Below are 15,613 nucleotides of genomic sequence, written 5' to 3' on the forward strand. Positions count from 1 at the left end.
GCCTCCCCATCCGGCACCCCCCTCTGTCACTGCTTCCAGCCAACGTGGGCGGACATTGTGGCTGGGAGGGTTGGAGGTTCAACAGCTCCATTGTCCGGAGAGTAGCTTGGGTGGGGGGTTGGAGAATTGGGCATGACAGTGAAGATGGCTGGCGCTGACACTCCACATTTACAGTGCTCTTGGCACCCTAATGGATGGGGTGTTTTCTTAGGGCCTGTCGTCAGCCCTCGGGGCTCCATGGGGCGTCCAGCTTTGATGAGGTCATGGGGGGTCACGCAGTGTTGATGAGGTCAGCACGGGTCGTCCAGCTTTGATGAGGTCAGCTGCAGCGATGGTAGTGATGGCTCAGGCCAGGGCCATAATGGAGTGGTAGTGATAATGGTCCTGAGTATAAGTTTTGCCACCTGTACTAGTGTGGACTAATTTAAGCTTATATGATTATATGAACTTGTCAGTAGTCATGCAACAGCATCAATTTTCTCCACTAAATCCTGATGGAAATATCTGGCACTTTAGCAGCTAAACGCTCCACTATGCTCACCAGCTAGTCACTACTGTGTCTGTGTGGTGCTGAGCAGGTAGTGTACAGTAGGTCTTTAGAGCTTCTTCTCTGAAAACAGCTGCCTGCTGCGACCAAAATGACACTATGAGAGCAGTGAGAGCGAACCAAAACAGAACAGTTGCAGGCCGCAAAACCAAAACAATGACCTGAAAGATGCTATAAAATTCCATACAGCTGAGGGGAACTGCAGAGTCTGGTATAAATTCTCTGTGGTTTTGTCACTACAAGCCACCTCTTTCACATTGCACATAGTCAACTGATCCATTGCTGTTATGAAAAACATTGTTTATAGCAGCTTTAACTACTACTGTTGTATTGTTGTCCCTGTTTCATCATCTTGATGCTAGTTATGCTACTGAGAAGCCAGATATTACATGAAAAAAGCCCTAAAGGAACTGTGTTTTAACTTAAACGTTAATACAGAGACGTGAGAAGTCTTCTCACCTTGCATTGGTACAGAACAATTATCCAAAGGGAAACAACTTCCTTCTGCAAGTGCAATAAAACAATCTAGAAGCAACTGTTCAACAAGCTTTTAACAGGAATTAATACTTGACTGCATCTGGGAACTAACTTGGCAGCGGGATTTTGCCACCACCCCTCAGTGGCCACGCCCCCACTGCAATCCAAATTACCCATGTAATTACATCACCAACATAAAGAACTTCCCCCAGACAAAGGTCCAAAGGCACTGCCTGTTGAAAGAAAACCAAAATATTATGAATAGACAGCAGTGTGTATAATGTCATTGTGTGTGGGCAGTGGAGTGGTGTGAAGAGGGCACCTGGGTGAGTTTGGCAGCTTAACATTTAACTGTTGTGCGTGCATTGGTTTGATCACTGTTGATTAGCACATGCCAATGTCACCCATGTATCCTCTCACACTTAATCAACACGTTAGGACGAGTTATTGCCGTCATTAACCCACAGCTTCTCAATAAAGGGCTCAGTGTGTATTGAAGTGTGGCTGGCAAGACCTTAGATGAGTGTCTGTGTGTGTCTGTGTGTGTCTGTGTGTGTGTGTGTGTGTGTGTGTGTGTGTGCGTGTGTGTGTGTGTGTGTGTGTGTGTGTGTGTGTGTGTGTGTGTGTGTGTGTTTAAAGAGCTAAGAAAGTCAGACATAAGAGTGTGCATTAGTCAGTGCAATCTGTTTAAGTTAAATGTGAAGTGTGTGTGTGTGTGTGTGTGTGTGTGTGTGTGTGTGTGTGTGTGTGTGTGTGTGTGTGTGTGTGTGTGTGTGTCAAAGGGGCTGGATCCCCAAGCTGCTGTGTCCCTACAGTGTGTGTATGTGGACGGGTGGGCACACTGTGGGCAACGCTTCGTGGGGCTTGGAGCCACTCAGCTAATGGGGCAGCTGGCACAGCCTCAGAATCCATCAGGCCTCATTACAGCTCCTGTTCAGCCACCGTCCTCTTTTTCTTTCCTCCCCTCCTTCTTTCTCTCCTCAGCCCAACCCTCCCTTCCATACCTCTGCCACCCGTTCACGCAGCCAGCCCTGTGTGGCATGTAACTGCCCCACTCCCCTCGCTGGAACATACATCACACCCCCAGAGAGAGAGAGGCCATCACAGCTGGCAGCTCTCACGCTGATTGACTTGGCACCCGTGCTGACACAGCCGCCAGGGGAAACATTTTCAGAGCTGGAGGCATGGATGGGTGTGGGAGTGTAGCCTTCACGGAGGGATGGGGGGTAGAGGGGTTGGTATGGAGTGGTGCTTGCTTACAGTTGGCACAAGTGGGAAGTGTGTTTGGGTGGGGAGACTCCACAAATCATCACATCAAGTTTTTGTTGTGTTTACAATAATGGTAGCACCTCCTCTATCGGTGTCCTCCCTTGTGTGTGTGTGTGTAGGTGTGTGCAGAGCAGATGATTGCAGGCCAGTCAGACTCGCCCCTTTTCTTCCCCTGCTTCTTCTTCTTCTTCTCTGCTTATCTTCTTTTCTTTTCCCCACCCCTGCCCTCTCCCTCTTAGAAAGCAGCAGAGCTTAAGGTTGTGGTTTCATTACACTGTTTGTTTTTCTCCCTGGAGGCTATGGGTCATTAGTGTTATTGATGGACACTGAGCACAGTCCTGGGGAACAGACCAGGACAGAGCAGAGCAGTGGTGCACATGGTTTTAATATGACGAGTCTAATCAGGACAGGCGTGGTGGCAGAACCACTTGGAGCCTGCTCTTGAAATTATCTCATTCTCTGCTCATGGAGTAGAAAGTAGCTCATCAAGGCCTTCAGCTCCATGTTTGAAGGAGTGGGTATAGCAGGTTAGGCTTTTGGTACAGCTGGAGAAATTTAAACGCAAACTGTGTACTTCCGTGTTGAAAAATCTGAATATATAAACTTTATTATGTTAATTATATTATACCATGAGCACTTCATTCAGGTGTTATTCACTTGAATCAAATTTACGTTCAGTGGCTCCATGCTTTTTCCCATATTGAGCGCCATCCAGTGGTGAATATACTAATGTACACCTACCTACAACAACTTTTTGTTTCATCTATTAAATAAACAAAAAAATCTAAATAATATGTATAGTTTCTAGTTAGAAAAAGTTGTAAGATCATTTCTGCCGAAGTGCACACACATGCTGACACATCTAAATCAAAGATGCCTTCTTTACGCCACACAGATTCCAGAGTGTGGGAGACTTCCTTGATACGCATCTTTTTGCAGCCTCGACATTTAACATTTATTTTTCCAGGCAACAACCGAACAAATTGTTCAGGACGTGTTGAAATGATTTCCCCCTCATTCTTTTATCTGAGCCGATAGCTTTGTCAGCTGGACTTCAAAACACTGTGGCCTTCTGGGAGATCTGGTTCAACGCAGAGGGGCCGAAATTATCTCTGGGACGTGGCGCTATGGCAGTAATTTGATAGAATCTCCTTTGCAAAGAGTGATGTATGCTTAATTACAGTGAAAAAGTACCCATGATGCGATCTTACCTTTTACGGGCTATTTCATCGCCAGTTTCCTGCACCCTTCTCTCTCTCTCCCTCACTCCTGATAAGCCAGCATGCATACAGCAGTAGGCCATTTTTTTCCTCCAAAAGCCTTTTAGCACAAAGAGCATCTTTGTTCCTGCACTTGTAATAAAACAAAAGTGGCTTTCGAAGTGCTGAGACCATTTTAAGTAAACCAAAATGATGTCTGAATCTCCTTTTCCTATGAGCATCTTAAATCAAAAAAAAAAAAAAAAAAAACCCCTGCTACATACTTCATCTACTGGAGTCTGTGCAGTGTACAGCAGGGTGGAAAGCACACATAAGGTTTGGCTTCCACCAGAGCTCCTTTTTGATCTTGCCATTTATATCTTTAACCGTGCCAGCTCTTCATTTGTGGCACCGATGTCTGCTGTGCCACCCATCGCTATGTGTGGTGGGCTGATCCAGCGGTGCAGTGGCCACCCAGAGCTTTGTGGATGGATGGCCTCTCTGGGCCTGTTTGACTGGAAACAGGTGTGTGTCATCTGAAGATGACGGCCCGGCCGATAAACATTATTGGAGAACATCTGCTGCTTGTCACAACACAGGGCGAGCTGAAGCGGCCCCCCATCCATCAGCCACACCGGAGAGTGGGTGTGGGGGGCTCCATCCTCCACTGGCGGGTCCGTTCACCCATCACTCACCCCGGAGATGCTGGATACGGGGTGCATGTTTGGTCCAGGCACCTGCCTGCTTCTGCCAGACCAGAGCCGCCTTTGACCAATAGAAGAGAAAATGCTCCAGCGCACTTGAAAAATGCCTCAAGGAGAGCGCACTCTCACTCTCTGACACTGACACCCCTCCCACACACAGAGGAGCCGGCATGGTAACCTGCTCAGGTGCCTCTCACACCCCCACCCACTTTAGCCTACTATCAGGGAGGCAGAATGGCCTTAATGCTTGACCCTTCTCTGGCTGATGAGAGATGCCTGGTAGTAGCCTAGCACAAAAACACACACTGACATATCCACACACACAGGATCCCATAGGTCTCTATGACAGCTGGAACCTCTCTCCCCCCTTTTTCTCCCTCCATACCTTACTGCACCCTCCCACCCCACTCTGGGATCACAGAAATCAATACCATGCAACACTGCATTCAAAGCACATAATTCAAAAATAGATGCAGGTGTCACCAGATGTTTTTGTTGTTATTTATTTGGTTTGTTGCTCTTTTTTTCTTTGTTTTAATCAAAACACAACCACGGATGGTAAAAAACAATGGAAAAGATAAGGTGAGTTTATCAATTTTATACAAACAAAATGTATCGATGTAGCACCACTGACATGATATGAAATGATAACAGTAGATTATGACTGATATAATTGGCACTGACCTGAGATATAATACAAATACAGTTCTTAGTAAAAGAGAAACACCCACATTTAAACCAAATGTATTGTAATTGATAGCAGTAGTGATCTGGGACTTGTAATCTTATCTTATAATATTGTACAACCATAGAAGTACAGGTACTGCAGAAAAAAGTATTAACATCATTTTTTATCATTTTCTATAAGACTCCCAAGCTCTGTATCAGCTGCTGACTCAATAAACACAGATCTCTCAAGAAGTGCAATGCATGCAAATTTTGCCTGCAGTATTTCGCGACCAGCACACCGCACTGCAATAAGAAAACCCACAATCAATGCCAATAAATGGAGAGCGTTCGTAATGCTGGTACATGTCATATTCAGATTCCATGAGCCATGTTGAAATAACTTCTGGATAGATAATATCTTCACAGACAGATTTATAAAAGGTATGGGCAATAAAATAAGTTAAGGTGAGTATGAGTCCAAACAAGGAAAATGTGTGAAATGAAAACATAAACACACACATAAGTAATATGTAAGTAATACGATTCCCTCTGTATAAGACAGAAACAGAGAGCCATTTCAGTGTTTTGTGGGTCACTATGATGGAAGTGAACTACATAATGGGTTGTGCTGAATTTACATTAACATAAAATTCAGCATTTTAAACCTGCAATATTTGTATACAGTTACTGGACTGAAAATATCTTTAGCAAAATATTTTTTAAAAGAAAGAATTCAATAATTAGATTTAGTTTGATTCCTTATTTTAAAGTCCCCCTTCACTCAAAAGTGTGTTTTCCTTCTTGTTACTTGGATGTTTGACCTTCACTGTGCAGAAAGATGAATGTTCAGAGTTCGACACTAGAAGGCTGTTTCCACAGTCATCCGCGGCTCACCTTAAATCGCAGTTTAAGACGTGGACGTACGAGCAGGATTTTGTGACATCACAACTAGTTTGGAAGCCAGTTGTGGCAATATGTGACTTAAACAAGTGTGATGTTGAAGCATCTTTGCAATTTGATAGATTCTGGATGTCTGGAGAAGAAGTATGATGTAATTTTAAAGGGAAATGAACATTTTGTGGAAAAACCATATCGGACATAAATTATAATTTGAAGCAGAGTATTTTTATATATCTTAAAATATGTCTGGAGGTAATTTTTATTATGAAACATTTATGGCTCTTCTATTGGACCACATTTTTGTAGCTCTCATGCCTGCAGTGTGTGTGGATCTTAGTAAATAGGTCGCCCATATATTTCTGAATCTGTTTTAGAGGCATTTAATTTTCACCAGCAATATACTTTCTGTTATGCAGACCATCAAGTTTTTTGTGGACACACGCAGAAAAAACTAAATGTTGGTGGTGGCTGTAAAGGCTCTCTAGTGACAAGAAAGTCTCAGATTCAGTCACATGTCTTGTCCAAAGGCCCTTAAGAAAAAAACTGAACCCTTAACAATTAAACATTAAATGTCAAACTGGAAAGCAAATTAACCGCTTTCAATCAGCAATAGTCACAAATGTGATGCAGGTATTCGTGTGTATTGCTAAGAAGTCTGTGTAATCCTGGGGGAGGTTGAGTCCTTTGAGGGCCCCTCACATGCCAAGTCCACTGGGTGATTATCGCAAGCTCCAGGCTCAGTGATGGAGTGCCAGTTTCTGACAGCTGAGTACCAGTTTCACAAAAACATGGCATTACTAACATCACCTTTACCAAGATGATCTGAGTAATGCTTCACAGAGCCAAGCCCTGTGTTTGAAAGCCCAGTCAGGAGTTTGCACCTCTGCTTGGGTTATGTGGTTTTGCTGCCTGCTCTTCTCTTTCTTTGGGACACAGAAAAGTTCAATGGTCCTGGGCTTCGGTGTAGCACTGCTGAAAAGAGAGAAAAAAATAAGCAAGAAGACATCAGCACTATTTGAAAATCAAAAGCAAATGTGCCGGGGTTTTTTGGAGGAGAAGTAACTGGTACGTAGTCTCCCGTGTGCTTGGCTTTGAGGAGGTAAAACGAAGACAGCCTCAAGCCTGGCTCCATGCTGGGTGCAGATTAAAATAACTGTCAGGAGACAGGAGCTGCCATTGAGTGAGACAGGGTCACACACAGAGCGATGGGGCTCAGCCTCTCACACTTCATGACACAGTATTTCACTAAAGCTGGTTCAGTTTTACAGCCCGTGACCTTGTGTGTGTATGTGTGTGTCCGTTTTGCTTTAGTTTGACAACCCTGGTCGTGTGTGTGTGTGTGTGTGTGTGTGTGTGTGTGTGTGTGTGTGTATGTGTGTGTGTGGCAATGAGAGCTTAGGTTTACCTTCACTACAGGTTGGGCCCAGCCAGGTGAGCGGGCACAGGCATCGCCCACTCAGCCCATCACAGCGGGCCCTGTGGGAACACCGGCACGGCAGGGAGCAGCCAGGGCCAAAACGGTCGCCACCACAGTCTGAGACAGAGAAGACAGAGCAGAAAGGAGGGAGAGATTTAAAAAAAAAAGGAGTTTCTGCGTGACGGACACACATGGAGAGAGGGGAGCGTTTTCTGAATTTCTGCTAATTCAATTTTAACTTTGTCTATTTCTGTTTTATGTTAGTCATGTTAAGAAAAGTGTGGTTCCCTCAAGGTGACGTCTACCTTTTTCACATCTCTGTCCTGTCCTTCCTGGGGGACAGAGGCACCGACCGGTCGATGGGTCACATGGGGCCTCACCAGCACAGTCACACGACTGTCCACAGCTCAGTCCAAACCTTCCAGCTTCACACCCTAAAAACAAAACAAAACAACAACACAGAAACACATTGTTGTATTACTGTAGTTATAAGCACTTTCATTGTCTTCATTAATACCATAACCCCCGTCCTTACATACTACAAGAAGGACGGACTATTGGCTCATTGGTGAACTTTCTAGATATGTAGGGAAAGGTACGGGTTGCACTAAAATCTACTTTTATGTGTTTGATAGTTAATCTTAACTCCTGTGCACATAAAAAAATCTGAATGTACTATGTTAAGTGCATATAGGCCAGTAGATAATGTTATAGCATTATCTAACATGACAAGAACCTTTCTGTAATCCAGAGTTAACAAACTGGACAATGTCCCAGAAAGTTAAATTTAGACCTTTAAAATGTGATGATGAGTATCACATTATCACTTTTCTATCATTATGGACATTTAGGTCTCCTACATGTTAAAATGTCATGTGACTGTGCACAATCACATAATTAAGGCACAAAAATAAATACACAAACAGACACACAAGTGCAAAAAGTTAAGACATTCACAAGTGCATTCAGTGCATTCAGTGATAAGAAAATGTACATCCGCACATACACACAGATCTGTCTCTGGAGCCTGTGGCTGCATTACTGCTGTTCTGCAGTGCTCAGGCATATCTCCTGCTGGGACCGAAGTGGCCATTTAGGCGCTCACACAGCGGCTGAGAGCCCCGCGAGCAGGCAGGAGGGCACAAGGATGTAACAGGAATGCATTAAGCAGTCGGGAAACACCTGTCTCCCATCAAATAACCAGCCTGCCCACCTACTGCCAGAACACACTCAAACCAACTCGTTTTTTTTTTTTTTTTTAAATCTCTTTTTCGTGTATGCCCATATCTGCCAATGTATTATTGCAGCTGGGCATCCAGGTGGCTGTTTATTAATGTGCACAAACTTGTGACTATGTGTGGTTAATAGTGTTTGTCTTCATGGTGCTGCTTAACTGTAACTATCTAAAAAAAACTATAAAATACATGAAAGATGAGATATCTTTTCTTTTTTAAAGGGACTGCAACTTTACATTTGTTTCATTTAATCAAAATCTGGATGTTCGATTTTACATTTAATGATTTTTGACCCATCTTGCCCTTCTGGCAGCCAACTGAAAATGTTAACATGTAGTTTTATGGATTTTAGTTGATGAGTAACCTTTAGATAGTCATATATACTCACGTCTTTGGCATTGTGGGCCATAGTGGCCTGGTGGACACACACATTGGCCCGTCACATGGTCACATGTCTGCCCCACGTTACAGTCACACGTATGGGCACAGTTTACTCCAAAGAACCCAGATGGGCATCCTAAGAGAGACACAAGACATTGAGTTTAGGTTAAGGTTACTTGTTTCAGGGTATGGTTGAAAATGGATGTCGATGTTGCATCAAGGTTTATTCAAGTCACCTATTTCACCAGGAGAGCTTTTACTGAAGTGTCAGTGAGGCCACTGGTAACCTTATCACCAAGTTTCTTTTTGTATTACAAGTGAGTGTTTGCATACTGTGTTGACAGGAGTGGCCATAGTATCCAGCAGTACAGCTGCAGGTGCCAGTAAAGCGGTTGCAGGTCCCATTGTTGAGGCATGGACAGTCTTGTGCACAATCAAACCCATATTTTCCCTGTGAACAGGCTGCACACATACACATACACACACACACAGACACAAGCTAAGTTTAATTTTCAATTAAAACTTTTATTTATGAAGAAACTGTGATTACAAGCAACATGATTCAGCAGAAATCTTACTGAGAACGATTTGTAAATATGGTCCATATATGGCTTATATATAACTTTTGGTAAAGCTCAGATACTTTCAATAACACAAACTACTATAATGGTGGCCCATATTGGTTGATTGCCTGTTTTTACCATTTATTAGCTATAAAATCAGCTATAACATAGCACAGAAGGAAAATGGAAGGGATATGAATGAGTCTTCAGGGTTAAGAAAAAAAAGTCAATTGAAGTGGATCATCTAGTAGATAGTAGGAGGTAAACTACTCCAATGTTTTGAAAGAGTTTTCTCTACCAGTTTTGTTGTTTGTTGTTGTTTTTTAAGTTTTCGATTTCCCATGAACAGAACGCCGTTTTGTTTAATTCTGATTATTTTCTGTCGTGTCTGCTGCCTGTGATGTTGTACCTGTGTCACAGCGGGGTCCAGTCCAGCCCAGTCCACACTTGCAAGACCCGTGGACAGGGTCACACAGACCCCCATTCTGACAGCTACATGTGTTTCTGCACTGCAGGCCGTAGCGCCCCATAGGACATGCTGGACAAACATTCAGAGATTATCAGGACAAGACAAGAACTACAGGCCCTTCTGTTCTACTCAGCAATAACACCAATGGGTGTAACACACAGACGACACACAGTGAACAGCGTGTGCTCCGTCCATCTCTCTTTCACACACACGTACAAGATTGCACTAACCACATACATGTTTATTTAAGCAACAGTTCATTAAAGAGATGGCAAAGTAGTCTAATTTGGCACTGATATAAAAGAATAATCATGTTTCACTGGGTAATTTAGATTGGGAAAACAATAAGCAAGCCGTCTTTGATTTCCCTGTTTATTTATTTGCTTCCTTGCCAAATCCAGCGACACGGAACACAGAGAACGAGCTACTTATAGGTTTCTATAAACATTCAACAAGAGGAACTTAAGAGGTGGTATGTCCAAGTACATGCAGGAGGCTAAAGAAGAGAACATTTGGCGCAAGCAGTGATGGAAATCCCCGTTTGCAATCCAACTGAATTGCTGATACAGGGAGAGATTAAGAAAACCCAACTCTGCCTCTGTTTCCCGGGAAAACAGCCCTGTGATCATCAGAGGCCTCACACTGAGGAAATGGAGAATTTGTTACTTAAATATACAGTGAAAAATGTTGAAAAATGCTCCCTCATTTTAGTGGTTGTTTCTCACTTAGTTAGGCCTGCTATTTCTGAGGAACTCATTAGGGCCAGTGGTTCCCACTGATGCATATCAGCCTCAGTGGTGACTCTATGTATACTCAAGAAAAGGATGAAAGATAAAAGGCTCAATACAAACCATGTCTGATATCTGTGATACCGTTTTACTTAAAGTTGAACAATGAATTGCCTCTTGTAATTTAGTAGATAGTAATTTCTTCTTGACGAAATTTTAAAAGTGCTTGTAGGCATTCTATTTACTGTATGGCAGTCTTAAACTCCATTATACCAAGGCGAATACTTTCAACCAAACTGCATTTTATTTAATAGTATTTTTGTTTTGTTTTTTACTTTTGACCTCATTTGCTAATAAACAACAAGGACTGGTGTGTCATAGCTCCCCAGCACAAGCTAATTAATCCAAAGAAACAATCAAAGACATGAGTTTAGCGTTACCTTGTTGGCAAGATAGTCCCATCCTACCAGGGGCACAGATACACTTCCCAGTTGCTGGGTGGCACTGCCCTCCTTCCCCACAGGAGCACAGCTTGACACAGTCCTTCCCATAGTACCCACTCAGACAACCTGTGTAAATAAACATTCACACAAAAGTATAAATCAAAAAGTTATGAAGAAAAAGGCCTTGTGGGTTGCCTCAGTCGTGGTTGACCAGAATTTTCCAATACAACATGGAAGCTGAAATGACCAACATCCCTATAACACTAACTCCAAATAATGATAATAAAGGGGTGCAGAAAGACAAGACTCTTTTCCATTCTGGAGTACAAACAGGTGCAAGGTTTCTTGACTAACTTGAGCTGCAGTCAGCTCCAATGAAGCCTGGAGCACAGTAGCAAGTCCCAGTCCTGAAGTCACAGCGACCACCATTGATGCAGCTGCATCTGGACTTGCAGTTTGGCCCAAAAGTCCCTGCTCGACATCCTGGAGACAAACCATAGCGGCGAGAAGGGCGGGGGGGTCATTGTTATTATGTTATTTGATGGAGGCTACTACTTACTTGCAGGATACAGCAGACAGGTTAGAAGGAAATTATATATAAAAATATGATCATTTTACAGTCAGTCATAAATAAAAACTAACATATGACAAGTGAACAAAAATCCACTAAAGTCCTGACTGGCTTTTATTTATGAAGATATGGATCTTTGACTTCTACAAATCAGGTCAAATATGTACCCTGCTACCAGATTCCTCCCACCCAACTCCCTGTTTAACTAAAGGCATATTAGCCCAGGCCTCGTTTTAGTCCACACTGACAACAGAAAATCAACAGTATACTTACGTAGCTCACAGCGTGCCCCATAGTAACCAGGTAAGCAGCTACATGTTCCCGTCACAGGATGGCACTGCTCTTGATCTCCTGAACATCGGCACAGCTGGGTGCAGTTTTGCCCGAACATGCCAGCAGGACAGGCTAAGATGATACATCCAGAAACATGTCACATATACACAACAGTGGGAGTATTTGTTCAAATCTAGAACGAAGTGGGCATATGATTTGCATGGAAAATTTCCTTAACCCTTAGATGCATAGGTCACTGGAACCTAGACTCTTCCATAAGTGGGTCAAAAATGACCTGTATTAGAATTAATGCTTGATAATAATACATACTTTTACTAAAAATAATTATTTTAATTCCACACCAACATTACTTAAAGTTTGTTATGTTTATTTGTTATTTTTAATCATCAAATTATTAAACTTGCAAACAGTAGTGGACTCAGGCTGTCTGAGGGACGGGGGCGAAAAAAATAAAAGGTTAAGTCTGAAAAGTTGTATTATGTGACTCACATTTAGAGTATATCTACTACACCTATGCAATAAAACTATTAACCATTTAGAGGGATTTAGAGGCAGCCTATATGGCACTTCATCGCGTTTTCTCCATTTTAAGGGCGCCCATTAGTGCACTGCATCATGTTTTCTCCACTGGAAGGGCAACTTAGAGAGCACTTCATCACATTTTCTTCTTTCAAAGTGTAAATGATATGTTAAAAACTATAGATAACAGTTACATGTATCAAATGTAAAATTGTCTTGTGTGTAAAATCATGTAGGTGAGTGGTGATGCGAATCAGCAAATGACATTTGAGATTTGTTTTTGTGCTATAGCCCAAATACTGGATTTATCTGAGCCTATTAATCTATAATTTATATTTTATTTATTAAGAGTATTTAATTACTAAATCATAAGGTTTTAGAATGTAAACCAAAGCGGGCAAAAAAATATGAATGAATGCTCCAACTCCAACATGATGTTAAATCACATACAATTACATTGTACAGCTATCTGTAGTTGTGATTAAATTAGGCAACAGGCCTTAAACATGCACACATTCAATAGTTTGTGGGAACAAAGACAAATGCCATTTCCCTTTCCTTCCTCAGATTACTCTGTGAACATAATGGGACATTCAATATTGACTGGCAACAAAACCAAAACTCCCAACAACTTTCCCTGGTGCCCAAACCCAGATGGTTGCGGAGGGACATTCTTTCACACACCCGTTCTGCATACATACATATATGCTCATCACAATAATGAATGGAGTCCACAGACAATCAGTCATAGCAAACAAGATGAATCTGTGAACCGAACATGTTTTCGGGTGAGACTGCAGCACTCAGCTCCTCAGTCAGGCAGCAGCAGGCAGCGTGGGGGACAGATAAGAAAGGACTCCAGACTAAAGAGGCAATTACGCCGCTGTCATTATGCATGTCTGCCTTCCAAAGGCCCTTATCCGCCGCCGAGGAGACAAAAACAATGCCTTCTGTTTTACTTGGCAACTGGTGTGTAACATTTATCAGATGTCTGGGGAGTGTGTGAGGAGAGGAAGGGAGCTGAGGTGGTGACGGGGGGTTGTTGGTGGTGGTGGTGGTGGTGAAGGGCTGAGTAGCAAAACTGCTCGTATACAGTCCTAAAGGGTATGGTCTAAATAATGAAACATTAGCATAAAGTCTTGTGAAAGAGAGGCTTTAGTGCCAGTGTAGAGTGCATTTCCTGGAATGGAATAAATGGTAATCTTTCCCAGGAGGACTAGAGGGGACAAAAAAGAAATTTTAATCAGTATTAACAGAATGATTCTTGGTGATCACTTCACTCCCATGATGCCTTTCCTTCCTGATGGGAGTGGTGTGTTTCGGGGTGACAGTGTTTCTATCAACAAGGCACATATGTGAGCCAAGTGGTTTTAAATGCATGACAGTGATATTGCCAAGGCTTTTTCAATAACCAGTTATACATAAGGGATATGTGTGAGATACTACATATCCAAAGTATTTAGTTTGCCTTTTACAATTGAGCAAATCAAAATGCTAAAAAGTACAAATATATTTGTGCAGTAAAGTTTTATTTAAAGATAGATTTTCTTTTCATTCTTACGTTTCTCGCAGCCAGGCCCTGCGAGTCCAGCTGGGCACCCGCAACTCCCCGTCTCATGGTGACAGGACACCCCAGCCTGGCACTGACAGCGTTGGCCACAGGAAGCACCATAGGACCCCGGAAGGCAGGCTGGGAGTCGACATACACATGCAGGCACACATAGTCACTTTACCCTCATGTTCAAAGCTCCTCTACTGCCAGTTTCATTCTTTTGCAATTTCCTCGGTCCTGTACACACTCACGTTTGTCACACCTGGCTCCTCTCCAGCCTGCCTCACATTCACAGTGGCCCGTCACATGGTGGCAACTTGTACTATGGACACAGTCGCACCTCTGCTCACAGCCCTCTCCAAAGAATTCCTTAGAACAGGCTTCAGGCAAAACACACAAGCATTCGCATTCAGTACACAACATTAGAGTCTGAGAACAAAACTTTAAAAAATGTTCATGTTTCTTATGCTTATTTACACAAGGCTAATTGCACAAATTGTTTTGACACAGCAAATTTTATGATGCCAGGAGTAAGTAAACCTTCTCTTTTGTTTTGCTGCTGCTACACAGAAATGTTAGCAAATGCAACACAGATGCGGGGCAAGAGAAAAGCTACACCTCTCCATGTTTTTCAAGACACATCAACAGGCAATAGATGGAAACTGCTGGAAGGCAAGTTGGCTATATATCTATATATCTCAATGGGAGAGGTGAAAAACTGATAACAGATAATACTGTGACTAAATAAATGCTAAAATAAGAACCAATATGTCGTAATGCAACTGGGCTGATGCGAATTTTAGGAAGTCACCTGACTGACAGAGCTCTCCTATCCAACCAGGCAGACACACACATCTTCCTGTCACTCTGTCACATCTCGCTCCATTCGTACAGCTGCAGGTCTGTGTGCAGTTCTCTCCATAACGTCCTTCCTCACACTCTAGGAGAGAGGGAAAGGGAAACCTCAGTTGGAAGTTACATTCAAGAAATTATTCTCATAAATACTATAGGGATTTACCTAGACATTGAATTGTGAAGACAGGGGCAGGTGGACAAAATGTGTAAGTTAGAAAAGGAAGTTTAAGAGTCACATGCGTCTCCCTTTGCCTCCTTACAATGTAATAGATAGTACTGTTGGACTCACCTAACTCACAGGCGGCTCCAGTCCAGCCTGGCGGGCAGGAGCACTGGCCAGTCCCCCTATCACAAGAGCCTCCGTTTTGACACAGACACTGGCCAGAACAGTGTTCCCCGTATTGTTCCGCAGGACAGGCTGAACTCACACACAACACAGTACAGTGTAGTTTATAGGTAATGACATGGATGGGTTTTGAGATTAAGAAAATAATGCAGACAATGGTTAGTTTAAGTCATGAAAATACTAAGATTATATGTATCAATGTGACATGTGATTATTGAATAATATTGATTATAAGAATCCATTAAACAGCGTGCACTATGTCCATCTCTCTGTCTCAGTACCCAATGGTCATGTCTATTAATTACTTACTATCATTACGTGTTAGGGTATGGGTTTGCACACCTGAATGCTCCAAACAGGTGTGCATGAGACAGCTGAAAGTTGACAATTAGGAGGAAGCAACCCACACACGCTGTCCACTTCACGTATAAGTAAGTAAACCTGTATCTGCAATTATCATTCATTTCTGACTCCT

General features: G+C 42.7%; 1 protein-coding gene across 7 annotated transcripts in view; it reads right to left on the bottom strand.

The window, feature by feature from the left end:
* Positions 1-4,683: 4,683 nt before the first annotated feature.
* The window catches only part of megf6 (multiple EGF like domains 6), a 60,230-nt gene continuing 49,300 nt past the window's right edge, over positions 4,684-15,613 (bottom strand). For 5 of the 7 annotated variants that reach the window (XM_044203065.1, XM_044203063.1, XM_044203067.1 and 2 more), the window contains exons 26-38: positions 15,082-15,210; positions 14,749-14,877; positions 14,189-14,317; positions 13,947-14,075; positions 11,846-11,977; positions 11,356-11,484; positions 10,999-11,127; positions 9,771-9,899; positions 9,132-9,260; positions 8,806-8,934; positions 7,488-7,616; positions 7,171-7,299; positions 4,684-6,737 (exon numbers count right to left, since the gene is read on the bottom strand). In XM_044203065.1, coding sequence (XP_044059000.1) covers positions 6,658-6,737; positions 7,171-7,299; positions 7,488-7,616; positions 8,806-8,934; positions 9,132-9,260; positions 9,771-9,899; positions 10,999-11,127; positions 11,356-11,484; positions 11,846-11,977; positions 13,947-14,075; positions 14,189-14,317; positions 14,749-14,877; positions 15,082-15,210 — 1,631 coding nt within the window. In that variant the 3' untranslated portion in view covers positions 4,684-6,657. Of the gene's footprint in view, positions 6,738-7,170; positions 7,300-7,487; positions 7,617-8,804; positions 8,935-9,034; positions 9,261-9,770; positions 9,900-10,998; positions 11,128-11,355; positions 11,485-11,845; positions 11,978-13,946; positions 14,076-14,188; positions 14,318-14,748; positions 14,878-15,081; positions 15,211-15,613 lie in introns of those variants that run through there. The other 2 variants (XM_044203064.1, XM_044203069.1) reach the window with 2 other exon arrangements.

The sequence above is a fragment of the Siniperca chuatsi genome, linkage group LG7 (genome assembly GCF_020085105.1).
Source record: "Siniperca chuatsi isolate FFG_IHB_CAS linkage group LG7, ASM2008510v1, whole genome shotgun sequence".
In the NCBI taxonomy this organism is placed as follows: Eukaryota; Metazoa; Chordata; class Actinopteri; order Centrarchiformes; family Sinipercidae; genus Siniperca; species Siniperca chuatsi.